We start from the raw sequence: 22,076 nt of genomic DNA on the forward strand, positions 1-22,076 counted from the left end.
TCACACTGCTATAATTGATTTCTCCCTGGTTTCAGTTTGGAATATTACCTTGTTGATGTCCATGTAACAGAGAAGACTTACCTGTAACCTCCCCCCTCCCAGATGTTTTAGACTACAAATCAAATATACCCTAACATTTGCCATACTGGCTGGACTGATGGGAGATGTCCAAAATATCTGGAGGGCACCAACTGGAAAAGCTATTGTAGAAATATGCAGCAAAGATAGAGAGCAGATAATACTAGGCAAGAAGGAAAGATCATCTAGGTCAGAGACTGTTTGTCTATTTGGAGTTGTACTGTCTATCGAATTCTAGCTGGCAACAGCTTTTAAGGGCCTCAGACATAATGTCATTCATGTCCCCTGCTGAAATATTTTTTACTGAAAATGCCTGGGAGTGAATCTGAATTTTCTATGTACAAAGCATGGATTCTACCAAAGACATGTATTCTGTAGTGTGTTTTTCCATGTGCTTGACTATGAACAAAGCATATGCTTTCCTTTCCCAGTTGCCCTAATAGGTAACTAAGCTATGACATGGGCCAGCTTTCTTTTGTGAGCCACACTGAATCCCAAAATTAAAGCAAGAGGGAGAAAACTAATGATAGTTCTTAATTTGAGTGTCTAATGATATTCAAAAGCTCATATAACTCAACAGCTTACCTGCAGTCTCTCTTTCAGAGCTAGGGTGCTGTTGATGAATGGCAAGTCAATCAGTGACAAGGTAGCAATCTGTAGCCTAATGCACAAAGAACATGTTGACTTGACAGGTATAACTGGGGGGGGGGGGGCACCCTGTTTGGTGAAATGGGGAGATATACCATATGTACTTGTGTAGAAGTTGACCTCATATATAAGTTGAGGGAAGGATTTAGGCCCAAATTGTGTATGTTCATATGACCCATGGATAAATCAAGAATAAAATTTAGGGGCATGTAACAAAGGATTTAAAGAACGAAACAAAGGAGAACACCACTTCCCTTCCTGCTGCTCTGTATCTGGACCTCTCTCAACCACCTAACACCACTACCCTCCATTTCCTTCAATACAGAATCTGATGTTTAAAACCATCTCCCCTCATCATCCTTCTCTGCCTCTGGACCACTTCCAGCCACCTAACACCCCTGGTGCAGGAGGAGGAGGTTTTAACATTGGGGTCAGAAAAGAGGGAACTAGAGGGAAGTGGTGGTAGATGGCCAGGAAAGGTCGAGAGAGGAAGAATGGGAGAACAGGGGGAAGAAGGTTTTAACACTGGATAATGCCAGCAAGGCATTTTAAGGAAGATAGGTTCAGCAAAATAAAATAAAATAAAATAAAATAAAATAAAATAAAATAAAAAAAGAAGTTGATCATACAATAAAATACAGTATATGTAATATAGCTGTAAATAAACCATATGGAATGAACTTCTATTTATATTAGTGTTTTCAGCTTTTATTGTGGAATGTCCTACATTTTGCAGCCTTTTTCTTCTTTATGATCATGACATCTGATCACCCTGAAAGTGGGCCATCCAGCAGTGCATTTTCGACTGTCAAAGAAGTCCCAATCACTTCTTACACACACACACACACACACACACACACACCCCTCTTTGACTGTCCAAGAAGTCAGTTGGGTATATATGGTAAATCTTTCCCTTGGTAAATCACCAAGTTACCGGTGAGCAAGCTTGCTCTTGGAAATGCATAATCATTCCAGGAGATTATGATCATCTTATTTTTTGTTCTATCTGTGTCTACTTCATTTTAAAAGGTTGACAAAACATTAGAAAAGTACAAATGTAAAAGTAATGATGATTCTGTCTTTCCTTAAATTTCAGATTGCTTTCTAAAGAATACAGGGAATGCTGCAACATCAACAGAAAATCAATTTACACAGCAATAAGCTTCCTCCCAGTATTATTGTCTTAAAGGCCTTCTTCCTTCAGGACCTATCCATTTTGAAAATTAAAGACTTTCTTTTATGGCACAGGTCCACCACTACTTTTAAACGTTATTATTAGGTACATAATAGTTTTCTTCAATATCGTTCTCATTGTTCAGGGCAAAGGAAGGAAGCTAACCAATTACAGAATGAAAATAAATATTAATAGCTTTTGCTGAAGCAATTTCATAGCCATATTTTAAAACACTGTACTTAAAAAAAACTCATTTATTTGTCATTCCCTAATGAATGTATCACACCAAGCAGATTTACTCACATGCAAAGTTAGGATTGAATTGTCCATAAAAGTCTCCAACATGGGCTTAAGGTTCACAATAAAGTGATATAAACTGAGACACGGAATGTAAAATCCAACAAAATTTATTTTAAGGGTACAATTCACGGTACACAGATGCATAACCTTCCATTGCATGAACTAAAGGCAATTCCCCCACTATATTGATGAAGTTATAACATTTCCCCATGAATCACAATGTTATAAACCCACTTAATTTTTGGCATAGTCCATACATCCATGGGGAGGGATTTCCCTATCTTAATCCTATACATGTCTTCTCAGAACTGAATCCCATTAGTGGAATTTACTCTCCAGTAAGAATTAAATATTTTGACAGGATCTAAGTATAGTGAGATTATATTTGGAAGGTGAAAGTGTAATATCCCACCGGAGATGCCAATTTGTTTGAAAAGGATTTTAAAGATTTTGGTACATAGCACCTTATCCCACAGATTTTTTTAAAAAATCCAACAACAATGTAGTAATCAGAAATGATAAATTCTTAGTGATAGGGAGCAGATCAGAACTTGGAAGAATAATTTTTTGAAGTGCAACTCAAGAAATCCACAAACTATCATGTTGGTTAGTCAATTCTGAGATTTATAATCCCCGAAGTTATCTTTCCAAGCTTGAACATAAATTGACATGCCTCATATATGATGGTTCTGTCTAGATATAAAATGGTTTGAGAAACAGTAAACAAAATCCATTATTTTTGAGATAACAAGAATGAAACAGTTTGACAGAAAATATAGGAAGGGAAAATAGCACTAAGGATCTCATATATAGACCTCTAGTCAGACCACGATTTTCATGGTGCCTTCCTTGAACAGACTCAAAGGGGAGAAATACAACAGTAACGCAAGAGTTCAGTATCCTGATATCTGCTGGAAGTCAAATTCTGACAGAATGCAAAGTCCCAAAGTGACAAGTGGATCAAATATCTGGACTGAATCCTCATTAATCAAGAGGAGTTAATCAACTCGGTCCAACCTTAGATAGCCATGACCATATCCTCTTGTGATTTGTTATGCAAGAAAGAGGAAAAGCTTAATGTAGTTATACACACATTGGCCTGATTAAAACAGGCGCTATTAGGAGCCCCCGTCACGTGCGAGGGGCGGCACTTTCAAACGTCCCTTGCCCCTCGCATGTGACGGGGGCGTAAAAATGGCAGTACCCTATGCACATGGGTGCCACCATTTGACGTAACAGCCATGTTGCGTCCAAACGGCGCGGCTGTTACTTCTTGGCGCCGCTGCAGGGCGCCGGAAGGAACTCCGAAATAGAGCTCCTTCCTTCGTTTGTGTTGCAGGCGCAGCCTTTACATGGCTGCGCCAGTGATACAAAAGAGAAAGGGGCCTAGCGGCCCCTTTCTCTCTTTTCCCACCGCTGGTGGGGTGTCCTTGGATCATGAAGCACCAAGGACACCCCTTTCCAGGGCGTGGGGAAGCGGCATTTTGCCACTTCCTCGCGGCCTGGAAAAGTGGTGGATCGGGGCCTCTGGGGCTGCCGCTGTGGCAGCTGAGGCCCCGATCTGGCGGGGAAAGGGGCGGGATACAGACCGTCCCAAATGGGTGGTCTGTATCCCGCCAAAGCCAAATTTGGTAAATTTAAGGAAATATCATGTGAGATCTAATAGTCAGATATACTCAAAAAGAAGGGAGCCCATGTTGGATGGGAGTTTCTTAAAGATTAGCTATTAAAGGCACAATTGGAAACAATTCGAAGAATTCCAAAAATTGTTGGAAGTCCAATTTCCTGCCAGTGGAGGAAATCTGCAGATAAAGCATTCCTAGCAGATAACCACTAATAATTAATAATTAAAATTTGAAATGGGCCAGCAGAGGAAATAGAAGAATTGGCAAATCACTAAGGAAGAGTAAGCAAGCAATGAATATTTGTAGGTGGAATAGAACTAAATGATCAAGCACATAGTTTAGGAAGTAGGATATATTTAGCCTAAAAAAGAGATGTCTGAGAGATGATATGATAGCCAAATATATTCAGACTTCTGGGGGACAGTAATGTAGAAGACAAAGCAAGCTGCTTCCACTGCTCTGGAGAGCAGGATCCAAATCAATGGATTCAAATGACAATAAACAGGGATTTTGATTAAACAGTACAAAGACCATCCTGATTGTAAGAGTGGTTTGATAGAGGAACTGACATGGTAGCAACTTCTTTGCAAATGGTTTTTATACCAAAGTTTGAATGGTCATCTGCTAGGAATGCTTTAGCTGTAGATTTTCTCCACTGGCAGGAAGATGGACTATATGAGTCTTGGTACCCATTCCAATACTACAATATTTATTTCTATAGATAAGTCATAATGCTTCATTACTTCACAAAAAAATTCTTCTAGAGGTGAGGTTTATTAAAATAACTGTACAAAAATGGAACTTAGTTGATTTTTTAATTGATAAACACAATTTAAATAATTGTGAGCTGCATCATAGGGAAACTAATTTAGCTGATCATAATTCATTAATATGGATGAATCATATAAGATTCTGTATATACAGTAGGCCTTTAGTATCCACTGGGGTTTGGTTCCAGGATCCCTCATGAATACCAAAATCTGTGGATGCTCAAGTCCCATTAAATACCAATGGCATAATGAAATTGTGTCCTTTATATAAAATAGCAACATAACAGTTTGCTATTTGGAATTTATACATTTTTGGAATATTTTCAAGCTGTGGATGCTTGAATTCATGGATAAAAATCCATGGATATGGAGGGCTGGCTGTATGTATGTACATTTTATTGATAGAAATGTATTTTTTTAAAAAAGTGCTCTTTATTAATTTAACCCTTTAGTAGTTAATTTAAAAGGCAGTGTTGGATTAGACTAACCTGGAAAAAGATTTTAAAGTTATGAAAGCTCTCTTCATCAAAATTTTTCCGTTTATCACAAACATCTTCCTTGCATTTTAATATCTCCTTGTTCTAGTGCCAACCTAGCATCAGGAGATGAACATCCACTCCATCATATAGAGGAGTTCTTGAGGTGAGAAATAAGGGTAGCCTCAGTTTTATTTGCTGGTCTGCCTTAAAAAAGTAATCATGGTAAATACAGGTTTTATTTCATTTTTACATTAAATAAAATAAATAAAAACAATTAGGTGAAAACCTGAAGATTGGGCATTGCTCTAGAACAGTGGTCCCCAAACTGTGCCTTTTAAGAGATTTTGGACTTCAGCTCCCAGAAGCCTCAGCCATGTTGGCCAATAGTCTGGGATTCTGGGAGCTGAAGTCCAAAATTCCTTAAAGACCACAGTTTGGGGATCACTGCTCTAGAAGATGGGCAATAGGTTTGATAGGATTCACCACACAGATAGAGATAGGCCAGAATAATGTTGGTTAACCCCAACTAGAGTATACACACTGATTCAACTATTAAATGTTGAGTCAACATGTAGGTAAATCCCATTGCACTCACTGATCTATTTTAATTGTAACAACAATAGGATTTATGTTGCTGAAGAATGAAGTCCCATGTATAAGTGGTACATGGAAGACAGTGGAGGTTCAAAGTTAGCCAGCATGCATGCAAAGAAATGTAGATAAAAGGATATTGGGGGGGGGGGGAATCTGATATTGCTACATAATGCAATATTACACTAGGTGTCACATGGCACTAGCATTTTAATTCTGCTTCTAACTTATTGCAGAAAAACATTGGCAAACCGGTCCCTAACTGGTATTGTTTCCAACCAGTTAACCTGGTGGCGCAGTGGTTAAATGCCTGTACTGCAGCCACTCACTCAAAACCACAAGGTTGCGAGTTCAAGACCAGCAAAAGGGCTCAAGCTTGACTCAGGCTTGCATCCTTCCAAGGTCGCTAAAATGAGTACCCAGATTGTTGGGGGCAAATTAGCTTACAGTTGTAAACCGCTTAGACACTGCTTATGCAGTATGAAGCAGTATATAAATGAAGCTTGTTTGTTTGTTTGTGTTTTTCTTAATCTTTTCTGTGGCAAAACTTTATAGTTTAAATTCTGTGATAATGAGCTATCTCTGCAAAAGAACTACATCTCTGAGACAAAACACATAGTCTACAATAACCCAAACCCAACCATATCATTTGTATAAGGAAACAAATATATAAAACAAGTAAGGAATTTATTTGTTTGAAAAGGACCTTGGTGTTTACTGAGAATGCATAATTATGACAACAACTCTGTTTTGTATAGTTCTATTGCTACCTTTATAACTTTAAGGAAAACAGCCAAATCAGTATTCTACATAATTATGTTTTCAGTTGTCCCATCTTTCCTTGTTAGAATCAATATGAAATAGCAGCATCCTTTCTTCTCAGTTACATTACTATGTGTATGGCATGGGGTAGAAATACAAGGAAACATATACAAATCTTTAAGAAGTTGCTCCAATTTTAGTTGATGGTGAATCCACATAGAAACTTCCAATCTAAAAATCAGATTCTTTTCATATACAGAAGGAAAACCCCAGTGTCTTTGGCATGAACACAACAAACTGTGTTCTCATTTGTGACTTTCAAGAGACATAGGGTGTCTGGTACTTTTTTTGAAAAAACAACAACATTTGCAGCACTTTTTAATCTATCAGACAATGAAAATATAATAATATGCCTTTTTAAGACCAAAGAATGTATTACTTCCCTGCAATTAGCTTATAGTGGGACATGCCCATGCACTGCATACCCAAATTCACAGTAAAGAAGAAGAAGTAGGCTTAAAACCTATGTTGCTCTGGTGCTGGAGCAGTGGTACAATGGAACCTTCTTCCCCTACCTTTAAGCCCTCAACACAATTTGAAAAGTGGTTCAAGAGAGTTTTCCAATCATCCAGAGAAGGCTCTTCAGATGCACAGGGGTTGCAGTCAGGAAGGGAGATTGCCTATTTCCAATTCTAATGACAAAAGCAGTTGCATTAGTGAAAGTACTCCACTGGATGCTGGCCAAGGAATGGGGAACATATGGCTCTCCAGATGCTACTGTTATACCACTCCCCAAATCCCAACGTTCTTCAGCACTGGCTATTTTGGCTGGGGATCATGGAAACTTCAGTCTAAGAATATCTGAAGGGTTACATGTTCCCTGGTTGTGGTAAAAGCTGATGCAGATTGAAGTTGCTGACATGCAAGTGGCTTCATGCAGTGCTCTGTGTGATTTTGTCTGACAACATGAAGTGCTGTCCTTTCCATCCGTCCTGAGAGCAGCAGGAGATAGCATTTGCTACCTGGCAAAACTTTCGCAGGAGGATCTTTCTAAGTAGTAGATAAATCCAAGGGTCCAAGATCTGATTCAATGAGGCCAAGCGAACAGCAGTTAAGAAGAAATTGCACTCTGGCTGCAATTCTGCAGTTTGGGTTTGGTTGCAGGATTCTTCACACTTATCCATAAAGGTATGATTGAAGGTCACTTTCAGCATCATAATCTAAGAAAACAAGGTGGAAAGTATATGTTATAGAGGCATAGTTAATCATTTAGAGACATTCCTTTAAACAACAGTCAACAACACCAAGGTAATTAGATGGCATCTCCCAAAGTCATCGAGGCTTTTCAGATCAAACAGCCTTGAGACTACTGAGCTGCTTTAATAGGTCTGTTAACATATTTTACATTCCCAATCAGATTCTCATTCCGCAAAGCCATGTTCAGGATCCAAAAAGTTATGTTATTTAAAAAAGAAAAACAAGGATGTATCATTGTATTTGTACAATGTCATTTTTTTGTATTTCCTCCTTTTCTTTGTGTATATTATGTGTACAGTATGTATCTTCTCTTTTTGTTACAGTTTTACACACTTTCAGCTCACAACTTGATTGTATAACAATTTATTTAATGGTTTTGAACTTGCTCTTTATCTTTATAATCTATGTGATTTTTGTGTATATTGTTTTAATGTTGCAAGACACCTTAGGTCCTCTGCAATGCTCAAAGGGCTGGGAAACTAATTAATATCAAAATATCTTAGATTTTGTTTTTCTCACAGTTCGTAAGATGTGTAGCAGAAATGAAAAAGGAGCTGAGGTTGATATAATAAAGCCATTGTTTGTGCTTGTTTCTTCCAGGAAAAATTTGAACCATTGACTATGATTGTAAAAATTGCAATTGTATAGGGGCACTGTTTTTTTTTTTTAATTGCAGTTTTTAATTTCATTTATGCCCTTCCTTCCCTTCCCAACCTAGATTTTCCAAATTCTGGTCCAACAGTAACTACAACACCATCCTAGCTCTTCACACTGCAAATCTGCACTGCTGCTAGGAAAACTGGGTTTCCCATTTCTAAATCACCAGGAGCTGAACAATGAATAGCCAACCAATGCCTTTGCTGTGAGTTCATTTTCTCCATGTAATAATCATAAAATGCTATCAGTGTTCATAACAACTCTGCAATCCAACTCTATTTTGTAGAACTCAGACAAACATGGGGTGCATTCTGATGAAAGGCAAAGAAGTATTTATTTTTCCATGAATTATTTGCCATTTACAGGTACTTTCTCTTTTTCCTCTCACTAAGCTCCCTCTATAAAAAAAACACATCTGTCATAAACCTAGTGCCACTTAAACATACTTGATAGGCCTCACTGAAGTTAACTAGGTTCTGTTGCTACAGAATCTTTTCAGTAAGTAATTACACAGATAATATTGGGATTTGGTAGAATGGCTTTTTATTCTGAAAGGAGTGAGCAATGAAATCCCCATAAATTTTGTCAAAAAACCACTTCTAAAACATTTCAGCTCGATTTGAATTGAAGAAATATTCTTGTGAGGTTTTTTTTAAATAGTACCTGATTCTTAGAACTGCTACAGGCCACAATTAGTATACTTTCCTTGTACCATAAAATCTCTATAGAGATTTTAGAAGAGCCATGATGTCAACATGTGGTGAAACAATAGGACAATTACTTGATGGATTCCACATCTAATCTCTAACAATGCACCTAATAACTTTGTTCTAGTCACACAAACAAGATCACGTGAATTGCCTTCTTGTGAAAACTCTCTGTACTAATCACTTTCTAGCACTCAGGTTCCAGTGGTTGAGACTAGGTTCCTACATTATTTCAATGAAACGGTAATAGCTTCTTCCTGAATCATACAGGAAGAACTTAGATTGCAGCTTCTCCCTGTGTAACCATCAAAATTATAGAAACTGGATAATGTTGGCATAGGGCATAGCTATAGTATTGGGTTCTTCCCATGTGGTTTGGGCATTCAGATTACCCCTGGTAGCACAAAATGCTGCCACATTACTAGATTATCAAGAACGTGTTGTGAGAGCCTGTTTTAGACTTTTCTCAGAACAGAAACTGAAAGCATAAACTGCCAAAGCAAATGAAGAAGCGGAAGGGGAACTGTGGGTAAAGCCTGGAAAGTTACTCTTAAAAATGAATTACAGTAAGCCCTTCACATTTGCAGTGTTGACCATAGCGGATTTGATTATTCATGGATTTTATTAATATGCACTCGAGAACTCTCTAGTTCGTCCACCAGAAGTCACACTGGAAGATCTAGAGATTCTAGAGAGAACACTTCTCCAGGCATTTGTAGGTCCTCTAGCACAATTCTATAGTCAGCTTTTGGCAGATATTGACCATGGAGTTGCACTGGAGGACCTAGAGAGTCCTAGAGAGGTGTTCTCTCAGGTTAAAAGTAGTGGTATTTTTATCTGCGGTTTTTCCACTTTCACTGGGGTCTTATCATCCTAACACCAGTGAATGTGGAGAACCCACTGTATTTACAGTTATCATTCCAAGCACCCCAAAACACAATTTACAAGGTTTAAAAATAACTTTGCTTTCCCATTTATCTAAAGCAACTAAAATAATTATTTTTTCATATACCCACTAAAAAATCTGGCCTGTGGGTCGAAACATATTCTTCTCCCCACTACCTTATATCATTCTCTCTTCATCATGCACAACAGAAGAAGAGATAAAGTACAAACCAGCCATTGAAATGTGTGATATTCTCCCCACTTCTTAGTGAAGCCACACTCTACCACTATATATTAAAAGTAATTAACAAACATTAGTTATGCCATAGAAGGCAGCTCTTATCTCTAGTAAGTTACATTGTAACACTGTTGTACTATCATTATTGGGAAAAGAAATGAGTTACAATTAACTGGTTTTCAAAACTATGGTTGTTTTGAACTCTGGCGATGGATAAATAAAAAAAGCTATGGGTTGTTCATTTTCTTGGAATGACAGACCTTGGCTGCTTTCTCTCAATCTCAAACCCTGAGATAGCTAAAGTTCTTAGAATATTTAATCATGATCAAAACATTACATTATTAGCATGACCACTTCTGACTAATTCTCTTTGTTTATATTACAGCTCTCTCTGTGTATTTAAGTTGCCTGTCAACTTATGGTGACCCCATGAATTTCATCATTCTTAAGCAAGGGATACTCAGAGGTGGTTTTGCGGGTTCCTTTCTCTGAAATAAAGCCCACAGCACCTGGCATTCACTGGTGGTCTCCCATCTGAGTACTAACCAGGCCTGACCCTGCTTAACTTCCAGGATTAGACAGAATTAGATGCATTTAGGGTACTCAAACGTTATATTACAGCTAGTGGACCTCAAAGGTATTGTGTTGCATAATTAAGTTTATTTGCAGCAACATACAATGCTAGGCTTTTTTTGACAACTGAAACATGTCTTCCCTATCTCTCTCACACACATACATTAGAGACATGCCAAAAGTATTTATATACCCTCCAACAATACACAGATAAAAACTGGGACATGTGTGGTCGGACAACACCAGGGTGTAGTAAAAAGAATCAGGCAACAAGATAACAAAAGCTTTTAATGGAGAAAACATCCAAAGCTACTATTTCTAATAGATAAGTCCTAGAAGTACTGTTTCCCTTTTTATTACAGGTTGGAATAGTGGTTTGAGTGTTAAGACTACAACTCTGGAGACCAGGGTTCAAGTCTCTGTTCAGCTAAAAACTCATTGTGTGACCTTGTCACATGTCCTCAGCCTCAGGGGAAGGCAATGGAAAATCTCTTCTGAAAAACCTTGCCAAGAAAACCCCATGGTAGGTTTGCCTGAGGGTTATCAGGTATCAGAAATGCCTTTAAGGCACACAGCAACTGCAACAACGAAGTACACCATTTCCAGATTCCAAAATCCTCCAAAATCCAAACTAGGTGGCTGAGATAGAGACACCTTTGCTCTAATGATTCAGTGTACACAAAATTTGTTTCATGCACTAAATTATTAAAAATATTAAGTGTAGAATTATCCTGAAGCTATGTTTGTTAACATATACAAAACATAAATGATTTTCCTGTTTGGACTTGGGTCCTATTTCCTAGATAACTCATTACACACACACACACACACACACACACACACACACACACACACACACACAAATATTCCAAAATCCAAAAAATCTAAAACTCAAAATACTTCTGGCCCCAAGCTTATTTCCCAGTTCTGGCTTTGTCAAAATGCTTCTAGCTATGAGGGGACTGGACCAGGTCTTCCTTGGGGGGAAAAAAGAATTGCTTTAATGGAAATGAAATGTAACAAGTGCACAAGCAATGATTTCAAAGTGGGAAAGCAGTACAGAGACAAAGGTGGTAATGGGTAATTTTCTCCAGTGCTAAATTCAATTATGGTGGGAAATTCTCTTCATTGGACACCTGGGATTCCTCCCTCACACAGTCAGTTTCCTCTCTTTTGTTTCTTGCTGATATTGCCTCCGACAGACTGGATGGAACTGTTGATTGAGCCAGGCTGTGACTAGTATCAAAATAAAAGATTAAAGGAAAGCTCAACAACCATTGAAGTTAATAAGTGGTGATTCAGGAGGGGAGTGTATTGTCTACGTTCATCTTTGTATCTGTTCGTGTAACTCCTACAGGGCTACCATTTTAAGGTCTACTGAAGTACTGTAGAGTGAGAAGCAAAGTTCACATTTGGATTCAAAAGACAAATGATGGATAGGTGCAAAAATAAACTGCAACGTGTGCCCCCCCAACAACCAGTGTACTTTAAGAAATGCCTTGCATAATTTTAAAAAACCCTCCACTATACCACTTGATCTGGCGATATAGGCACTCGTAGGATTAATAATACATGTTTGAACTGAAGGTGGATTAGGAATCTTAACCTAGGTTAGAGTGCTGTATGTGTACACAGATCATTTACCTTAGGACCTTCACCTCTGTGTATTTTTAGTATAATCTGAATTTAATGAGGGCAGAGATATTGCATTTCTGAGAAACAAAGGAAGTCTAACAACTCAGGAGACATAATTTCTCTCCCTTTTCCTTTGTTTCTGGTCCTTTTCAGAGATACACTGGACAGAGCTATATCTGTTGACATGCCCTGTCCACTATCTGCTACAGCACAAATCATCAGCCACCAGCTGAATGACAGTGAAGAGACCAATGATCATCCACTGATAACAGCAGAAAGGAAACAGAAAATTTGATTAAAGAATGAGGGTTGTTTCCTGGGATCCTGCTGCAGGAATTGCTTAGGAGGGTAAGGTTACAATCTTCCCACTCTTGCTTACTGTGAATTAAAGTGATGCAAGAAAGTGGTTCTCAATATTTAGTCCTCTAGATGTTTTGGACCTCATCTCTAAAAATTCCTGACCAATATTAGCCACATTAGCTGGATTGTCTGGGAGCTGGAGTCCAAAACATTTGGCTACTAAGTGAAGTTACAGTGACAAGCATTCTCATATGCCTAGTTAGAACAAACCCTGACATATAGCAGGGTGAAGTGACTGGCTTTAGCATCATAGAAAAAGAAGACAGGAGCTGGCAGCTCTAGGAGCTGCACCTACAGTTTCTAAAGCAGCGGTTCCCAAAGTTGATCCTCCAGGTGTTTTGGACTTCAACTCTAAGAAGTCCTAGCTCGCTTGGGCAATGGTCAGGAATTCTGGAAGCTAATGTCCAAAACTTCTGGAGGGCCAAAGTTTGGGAACCACTGTTCTAAAGTGTTACCCTTAGAAAAGGGGCACTATTTTGTCTCTAGAGAGCAAAAACATTTTGGCCTTGGACTGCCCATATACTAAATGATGCTAGGATTCTCATGTTTAGGAAAAGCTCTGAAATCATGATATTGTTACCATATATACTCGTGTATACGTTGACCTCATGCCTCATGTATAAGTCAAGGGCAGGTTTTGTGGCCAAAATCATGGAATTTGGCCCGTGGATAAGTTGAGAGCTAAACACTGTGGCATGTTACAAAAGATCTAAAGGGGGAAACAAAGCACCTCTTCCCGCCTTACTTCTCCCTCTCTGGACCTCTCCAAGGGCCATAGTATTGGCATGGAAATTCTCTCTCTCTCTCCCCCCCCCCCCACTCCCTTCACCCCTAGGATTTCCAAAGCTCATGGCTTACAAAATGGGGTACAAGCCTCTCTCTCTCTGTCTCTTCCCTTCACTCCTAGGATTTCCAAGGCTCGTGGCTTGGAAAACTGGGTCTACATGCATGAATGTCCCTCCAACATTACCTGAACTAAGAAGAGCCACATCTTGACAAAATGTAGGCCTGCTATTGACATCATCATAATTTTTTTTTGTTTATATGAGTTTTAACATCTTTGCCTGATGAAGAAGCCGTTCGTTGATCTTTGAAAGCTTGCAACATGCATTTTGTGCATTTTGGTTGGTCCAATAAAGGTATCACTGTTTTGTGGATTTTGGATGTTATTCTATTTTGCTACATGGCCAACACAGTTGCCCCTGGTTATTTTCTGGATGAAAAACAATGTGACTTAACTTTGTTTGAACTTGCCTTCAGTTTGCAAGACTGTAATTTCATGCAATGTGGTCTTTCAAATAGATGCATCCCTTCTAATGAGCTAGGAGTTTATTGTCTTTTCCCATCCTTTCCTCCTAAGCTAGGCATGGGATGTTAACTGTAATACACGGATTTTATCGCACACCTCTGTGCCCAGGCAGAAGGCATCCCATACCCAATCTGGACTTCTCCTGCACCTTGCAAAGAATGGGGAAATCCCATTCTTTCAAAAAGTGCTACAGAAGTCTGGATTGGGAATGGGATGCCTCCTGCCTGGGCGATAAAATCCATGTGTAAAAGTTTTCATTTTGTGCCTAGTACGGGAGGAAAGGATGGGAAAGGGCGGTGCAATAAACTCCCTAGTTTCACCCTGATAGAGTACTGGTTTTGAATCTCAGTTTTAGCCCATGGAAGAGAATATATGGTCTGTGGTAATCAGGTTCCCAGGGCACAAGTGTTAGATATAAAAAATATCCCTCTTGAAATAGCTTTTCTCTATTACTAACTATTGTTGCCCCCCAAAGTGACATTTCCCAAGCTATATTTCTGACACAGTCCCTCTTTCAGGTTTGTCTGATGAACAAACGTTTTGTGAGAGCCAGTGTGGTGGTGTGGTTTGAGTGTTGGGCTACGACCCTGGAGACTAGGGTGCATGCGGCTTGCCCATGAAAACCACTGGGTGACTTTGAGCAAGTCACATGCTGTCAGCCACAGGGGAAGACAATAGCAAACTACCTCTGAACAAATTTTGCCAAAGAAACCTTTGATAGTTTTGCCTTAGGGTCGCCATATGTCTGAAACTACTTGAATGCACACAAACCACTTTGTATAAATGGCTACCAATGGAGAAGGATCTCAACCAGGCTGTAATTCCAAGGGATTCTGTAGCCGCTGACTGCATGTGTATCACAGCTGTGTGAATGAAAAAAAGGATATTGCATGGCTGTCTTGTTCTTTTAAAATGTTTGTTGTACATTTATGTACATTTATTTTTTACCCATATTAATGTTCAACTTCTCCTTTTTCTCTTCAACAGATATAAAGCAGTCAACAAAAGTAGAAATGTAACAACAATGTGAGACAGTTAACAGATAAAAAAATATCACCACTACCCCGTCACACAAAAGGGTACGGAATAAATGCTTTAAAAAGCAACAACACATTTCTAGCTACTACTGAAGATAGTGGGCATAATCATACACACTCAGTTATCCTGCTCTCATACAGAAACCATTGTAATTCTCTTCTCTTCTCCTCTCATTATTGCTATAAGAACATCTTGCTATGCCTTACTGAATATAATTTTTGTTTTCTGTGAAATCAGGCTAATTATTTAAGATCAACGTTTGTGGAATAAGGTACTGTTTAAAAAGTGGTGTCATAAACAGTAACTGCAAAATATGTTAACTGCTGAAACTCTAACCCATGTGATAAACTCCTAAGAGGCTTGGCAAGTGAGATCTCAAGAACTACCTTTTCCCTTACATTCTCCCTCACATGTTTTGCTCTCATCCAAGGCACTACTGTATTTTCCAGTGTATAAGACGACTAGGCATATAAGATGACCCCCCAACTTTTCCAGTTAAAATATAGAGTTTGGGATGTACTCACCGTATAAGACTACCCCTCTTACAACGCACATCAAATAAAAAATCTTAAAAATCAGATTTGATTTCAATATGGTAATTTAAATTCAAATGCTTATGACATGCAGGTACTTAGCAGGAAACCTTGTTGTATACAAATCCTGCTTGGATTGGTCAGCTCTCCCTGCCTGCCCAGTGCTCCGTCTCCAAGACTATGAGCGGTACTGCTTTCATATGATTGCTGCATATGGCGGGGATGCGGCTGCAGCCGTGTCTGAGCTCCCTCCACCATATGCGGTGACCGCAGATTCTCCAGTCCAGCTCGGAAGTTTCAGCACCTGCCCTATAAGATGACACCTGGCGTATAAGATGACCCCCGACTTTTGAGGAGATTTTCCTGGGTTAAAAAGTAGTCTTATATGCCAGTACAGTAATTCAAACTCCCCAGTCACCAGGTCTACAACTTTTTTTGGGTTACATCCACCAAAAGACATCTACCAAACCCCATCATTTAAACTGTTTATGTGTAACATAAAAATTAGTTCTTGTAGAAGCCATTTCATTAAACATTTCAAGAATCCTTGATTTTTTTTAGTCCTTTGCTGTTCTTATAAACTGTTATTGTTTTTAATCTGTGTTTTAAAAATTGTGTTTACTTTTCAAAAAATAAATCTTAAATACATCAGCAAAGATTTTAAATATAGTTGAATTTACATCTTCACAACCCTGCATTCTTTCTTCGCAAATAGCCAGGATATAAAATAAATACACTTATACAGAATTTATCTGATACTAATAAACATTTCATGGAATGGATTCTTCTCAGGATCACAGCCAGTGATGAAAAGGTTAAAAGCCCTCTTCACTCCTTCTGTGATCACCCATAATTATCTGCTTCCCCTGTCTCAATGATGCTATTTATATGTGCAAAACTGCACATTAAATACAAATTTATGCTTAACATCACATCTGGTTTGTCTCGCATTATCCGGCCACAAACTCTTGACGCATTCAGTCCTACATAACAGGTGCCCATAGTTTGACCTCTTCTCTATCCTCCTCAAAATTCCATATATTTCCATCTCTTGACAAGGTTCCCTTCCAGTGCTGCTAATGTTTTCCCTAGTGTGTCATGCCTACCTAACTTACCAGAGTTCGATCTAGAGTTTGAGCTCAAAGGAAAATACAGACAAACCAATCTGCTATGGGTATGCTCTGTAAAGGTGCGTATTTTCACTTCCTTGAAATAGATGTCTGATATATTCTTAGGAAAATTATTTTTATTTTACCTGCCACAATAGAATATGGATGTGTTATCATATATTTGTCCTACAGCAACATAAAACATTATATGAAATAAGGCCTGGAGACAAAATAGGTAGATTGTTCTTGCTCAAGGAGATGTGTTTCCAGTAAGGGCTTCCTATACTTCCAGAAGGATTCCATCATTTTAGATAAAAAGACCAGACACAGAGACACAGGAGCCAGGATTTTACGTGCATAACCCATGCTGGAAGGAAAATTTCTCACTTATGTACAGACACGATATGGTTATTGTGCAAATGATCTCCCAGACTGAAAGATTACCTGGAGCCAGACATAAATAATTTTGTCAGATACCTGGGAGCTGGACTCACCAAACATTGAGAAGAGGAAACAGCAGGTTTGTTTTTAGCTGCTGTTGTTCCCTCTTCCTGGTAAAAGATTTGGCTCATGCAACTGCTTCATGTATGGGACAGTAATGCCCACGGCTTGTTGAACATTACGAACACTGACCCAGAATCTGTGCTTTGTTCTCCTTGCAGGTTCTCACAGGTGAAGAAGTGAGTCAGTGCATTTTAGAGTTCAGACTGTGGATTGAGACAAAGTGTATTCCAATTGCCACTCAGAGATTAAGCACACTGGTTGACCATGGACCAGTTATTATCTCTTACCCTCAACTACCTTGTAATGCCCTGTAAAGCTCAGAGCTGGGGAGAAATAGTCAGGTCTATTCCTGTGAGTGCCTTGGAGGCAGTGAGAATGAGGGATGGGTGAGAATGAAAATAATTACACTGTAAGTGGAAAGAGGAATCCCAATAGTATTCCCCCCTGTATCTATCATTGGTAGCAACTACGTTGGAACTGTTGTTGTTTGCCTCCAAGGTGAATCTATCATAGGGTTTTCTTGGCAAGTTTCTTCAAAGGGGGTTTGCCATTGCCATCCTGTGAGGCTGAGAGAGTGTGACTTGCCCAAGATCACCCATTTTTTTTTTTAAAAAAAAAAGCTCAAGCAGGAAATCAAAGTTCCCTTTTATCCAAAGCTGTAGTTCAATGCTCAAACCACTACACCATGCTGAGCTACAGAACTACAAATACAGTTGTTCCTTTGTGCACGGGCTGAAAAAAAGCAAAATGTTTAGCTTAATAGTAATTAGATTTGCTGAATAGTATAAACAAGGACTTCAAAGCTGAAGCATTTCTTTGCTCAACCAGCCTAATATAGAACTAAATATAGAAGTAAAGACAGACAGACTAGACGGCGGCAGACTCATGAGTTCTGAATCAGGTTGCGCTCTGTTGATTTCTATGAGATTGAAAAGGGGGAAGTGTTAAAATGAAACGTAAGTGGACATGAAGAGGGTCCAGAACCCTTCCCTAACATGCCTCCCTCTCCCTCTTAGCTGTCTTTGTCAGTTTCCAAGATCATAAGTAAATCTTATTGAGAGAGTAACAGCCAAGGAGCAACAGTTTTAGTTGTTGTTTGCTTCAAAGTCATTTCTGACCCATTGTGACTCAAAACTGAATCTTTCACAGGGTTTTCTTAGCAGAATTTGTTCACAGGGGTTTGCCACTGCCCTCCTCTGAGGCTGAGAGTGTGTGACTTGCTTAAGGTCACCCAGTAGGTTTCCATGGTTGAGCAGAGATTTGAACCCTAGTCTCCCTGAGTTCTAATCCAACACTCCAGCTATTGGAACAGTTACTGTATATACTTGCCTATAAGTCAAATTCATTTTTAAGTCGAGGTCAAGTTTTGGGGCTAAAATTATGGATATTGATATGACCTGTGGATAAGTCAAGGCTAAAATTTAGCAGTCTGTAAAGGCTGAAGTAAAGGAAAACGATGCTAAAGGTCTTTAAAAGTTTTGACAGGCCTAACTATTTGTGCTCACCCTAAAGGCTGGCTGGATGAGAGAGTAGAGGGGGTTGATGTTTCTTTTAAGTGCTCCGAGAAGAGATTAAACTCTGAGCATGGTTCCTTTTTTGATAAGAGTTAAGGTACCATACTTATGTTGACCCGTGGATAAGTCAATCCAGGCTTTTTGGCTCATTTTTTTTTACTAACATTTCTAGACTTGTGCATGAGTATATATAGTATTTTTTTTATTTCTTTAAACAGTGTATCTCACTTTTGCAGAAATGATGCTGAAAGATGCTAACAAAAACAAAACAAAATATATAAATCTAAGAACAAAGCTGGTAAGATATGTCAATAAATAAATAAAAAATAACCAGCAGCTACATTGGGGATGGAGGATTTTTGGTCCTTCAGATGTGACTACAATTCAACTACTATTAGGTTCTGGGACTGACAGTTACGGCCAATGCCTTGAATTAAACCAACTGCAGCATGTTTACAAAGGTTATTCTTGGTCGGGTTTACCAATTGGCTTATATGGCCAAACACCTGTCAATATAAAAACATATTTGTCTGCTAACTGCATACAGGAGATGTATTCATTATCCCCTCTTTCTCAGTCATGCGATCCTTAAAATCTATTAACTTCTTGTTTTATGGAAAAGTTATAAGGCTATCCCAGATAGGAAGCAAGTGTCCTGTGATTGTGTTGTTACTTTATGCTCAAATACCTGTTTCCCAGGTTCTTCCAGTAACATATAGTAAACAGCTATAAGTCAACCTGGCACTCAGTTTGGGTCAAAATAAGTTCTTAATTCTCTAAATATTTACACATCAGGAAAAGCAATCGGTGACTTAAATCACACAAAGCTTTAACCTAGAATGGGTCTTGACAATTTGTGTGACATGCTTTATATAGAAGACTATCTAAGCAGGAAACACTCAGTAGTCTTCCAAGAGAGGCGACAGAAGTTCATGGCTGGTTGGTAGAGCACGTGCTGAAGGTCTTCAATTTAATCAGGCTGAAGGAATTGTAGTCCAGCAGCATCTGAAGGGCTGCAAGTTCCCAGACTTGCCTCAGATACCTCAGACTCAAGAGAATGTTGGTATAATTACATCTTAACGCCCTGTTATGTTCTCTGGAGCAGCTGCTTTGGACTTCAACTCCCATTATTTATCACTACTGGTCATGTTACCTGGGGCTGATGGGAGTTACAGTTTAAAAAATGTGAAGAGCACCAGATCTGGAAGGCTAGGCTAAAGAGATACAGCCAGTCAGTGTGGACAAAATTGGACTAGATAAACAAACGGCACTGAAACTTCAGAAGACAGTTTCCTATTTGAGAGAAGAAGTGATTGTTATTATATGCACCAAACTTTACCAGTGGCAAAATCTTTTGTGTTTTTTTTAAAAATCATGTAAAACCTACTTGATCAATGGTGAGATGAAAACAATGGGCTATAGCTATCGCAGATAAAACACTTTCCACTAAATTCTGATGCTACCCTCTGACACAACCAGGAACATGAAATGTTCATCTGTACAGAGAATTTTAGACACTGAGCATTTAACAAAAATACAATTCCAAATGTTCACTAATATCTGTCTGTATGCAAAGGGATCTTGTAGCACCTTTGAGACTAAGTGACAGAAAGACGATGGTAGCTGGTGCTTTCGTAGGCTTGAGCCTGCTTCCTCAGATGTAATATCTGTCTGCCTCTCTTTCTCTCTCTCTCTCTGTGTGCATGCATGGATGTGCAGGCTGCATAAATGAATACTCAGTAATAAGGTACAGGTTTATCTTTAGAAAAACACCATCTCTCTCTCACTCATAGATAGGCACTGAAATACATACTCAGTAGCATCATGATGAAAAATTCTGAAAAGTAGTGGAAAGTTATAAGCAGTTGGATGGCAGAATTGTCAAGGATATATTTCAGAGGAAGGCAATGACAAACCACCTCTAATGAATCCTCACCTAAGAAAACCCTACAAAATTCATGGGATCATCATAAGTCAACAAGAGACTTGAGGGTGCCTTTGCTCTCCCCCCCCCCCTCTCTCTCACACCAAACATACAGAGTTCTCACTGGTTGACAGAAAGTAGGATCTCTGCTTACTGTCTCATTCTATTCCTGTCATTCCTCCAAGGCTATACAATATGGGACTCATTCAGTTAAAAAAATTTTGGGGGAAACAACTGATTTCTACATTTCATACCTCACTGTTTGAGAGGTTAATTCCCACCAGCTCCCCAAAGGGAAAAGCACCAGCCATCCCTTGTGAAGTGGGAAGAGCCAAGAGCACATAGAACAGAGACAGGCAACCTACCAAGAGCGGGGACCAGCAGGCAAAGAGGACGCACATGATCCCCAACAGCTGAAGCAAGGTTTCTGTGGCGATCCTGCCCCACTGCCTCCTGGATTGAGATGCCGAGCTTTTGGATCGACACCGACACACCAAAGCAACTATGGTGGCCACGTTGCACGCCACAGTGATGCCGAGTGAGAAGAGGCCCAAGAAGGCAAAGGTCGACGCAAAGATGATATTGCCCACCCTGGGCCCCTCGCGGTCCTTTGTGCCAATGAAGCACCATGTGCCCGGCCACTGAAGGGTATACTCCCCGACACCGATGACAGGCAAGAGGGCAAAAGCAAAGGTGGCCAACCAGACACCGAGAAGGACAGACTTGGTTACCCGGGTCTTCATGTGGCCAGCGTACCAGTGAGGAGCCCGGATGGCCAAGGTCCGCTCGACGGCCATGGCGCTGGCGATGAAGAGGGGACAGAGCCCAAAGACGGTCATGCTCAACCCAAAGAAGGTGCAGAGGCGGAAAGACGGGTCCACCGCCCGCCACTTTCGGTTGGCCAAGTAGACCGAGATGACCACCGGGCTGGTCAGGAGCTGCCCAGTCAAGTCGGTGAGGGCCAAGGAGCCGATGCAGAGCAAGAAGGACTTCTTCCGCTGGTTCTCCTTCTTGTGGTAAGCGCGGGAGACCAGGAGCATGGCCAGGCCGTTGCCCACCAAGCCGGTGATCATCATGGTCAAGGGGAAGAGCACCGAGACGGTGCCACACTCCTCCTCTTCCTCTTCTCTTGTGGGGAAGAGGGTGCTGTTGCCCTTGGCCAGGGCCATGGTGGTCAAGTTGAGGCGCCCCTCAGAGGAGCTGCAAGGAGTCATGGCGAGGGGGGGAAGAGGCAGCCTCAAGCCATGCTGAGGAGGCAGCCAGCCTCACACTGAGGGAGGGAGGGAGGGACTGAGTCCCGCGCTTTTAAAGGGCGAGGAGGAGGGCTCCAGGGAGGCGGAGCCTTGGCTGGCTTTGGCCATTGGCCGGAATTTGGCCTCACAGAGCCTGGAGGAGGGTCGCCTGGG

At 40.0% G+C, this 22,076-nt stretch overlaps 1 protein-coding gene across 1 annotated transcript; it reads right to left on the reverse strand.

Moving 5' to 3' along the window:
• Positions 1-2,291: 2,291 nt before the first annotated feature.
• On the reverse strand, positions 2,292-22,040 carry PTGER3 (prostaglandin E receptor 3). The gene is made up of 2 exons (XM_089515437.1): positions 21,036-22,040; positions 2,292-7,647 (listed from the first exon to the last, which is right to left on the reverse strand). The coding sequence occupies exons 1-2, from the start codon at positions 21,882-21,884 to the stop codon at positions 7,360-7,362; spliced, it is 1,137 nt and encodes a 378-aa protein (XP_089371563.1). The 5' UTR covers positions 21,885-22,040; the 3' UTR covers positions 2,292-7,359.
• Between the last annotated feature and the right edge of the window lie 36 nt (positions 22,041-22,076).

The sequence above is a fragment of the Sceloporus occidentalis genome, unplaced genomic scaffold (genome assembly GCF_023333645.1).
Source record: "Sceloporus occidentalis isolate IW3139 unplaced genomic scaffold, rSceOcc1.0.p SCAF_3, whole genome shotgun sequence".
Classification (NCBI taxonomy): domain Eukaryota; kingdom Metazoa; phylum Chordata; class Lepidosauria; order Squamata; family Phrynosomatidae; genus Sceloporus; species Sceloporus occidentalis.

What these genes read in the sequence shown, in the direction of transcription:
- PTGER3 (XM_089515437.1), bottom strand. Translation starts at nt 21,884, where the DNA reads ATGACTCCTTGCAGCTCCTCTGAGGGGCGCCTCAACTTGACCACCATG. An exon ending in CCTGCTGGTCCCCGCTCTTG is followed by an intron (nt 7,648 to 21,035) that starts GTAGGTTGCCTG and finishes TTGTTTTCTTAG; the next exon opens with ATTATGATGCTGAAAGTGAC.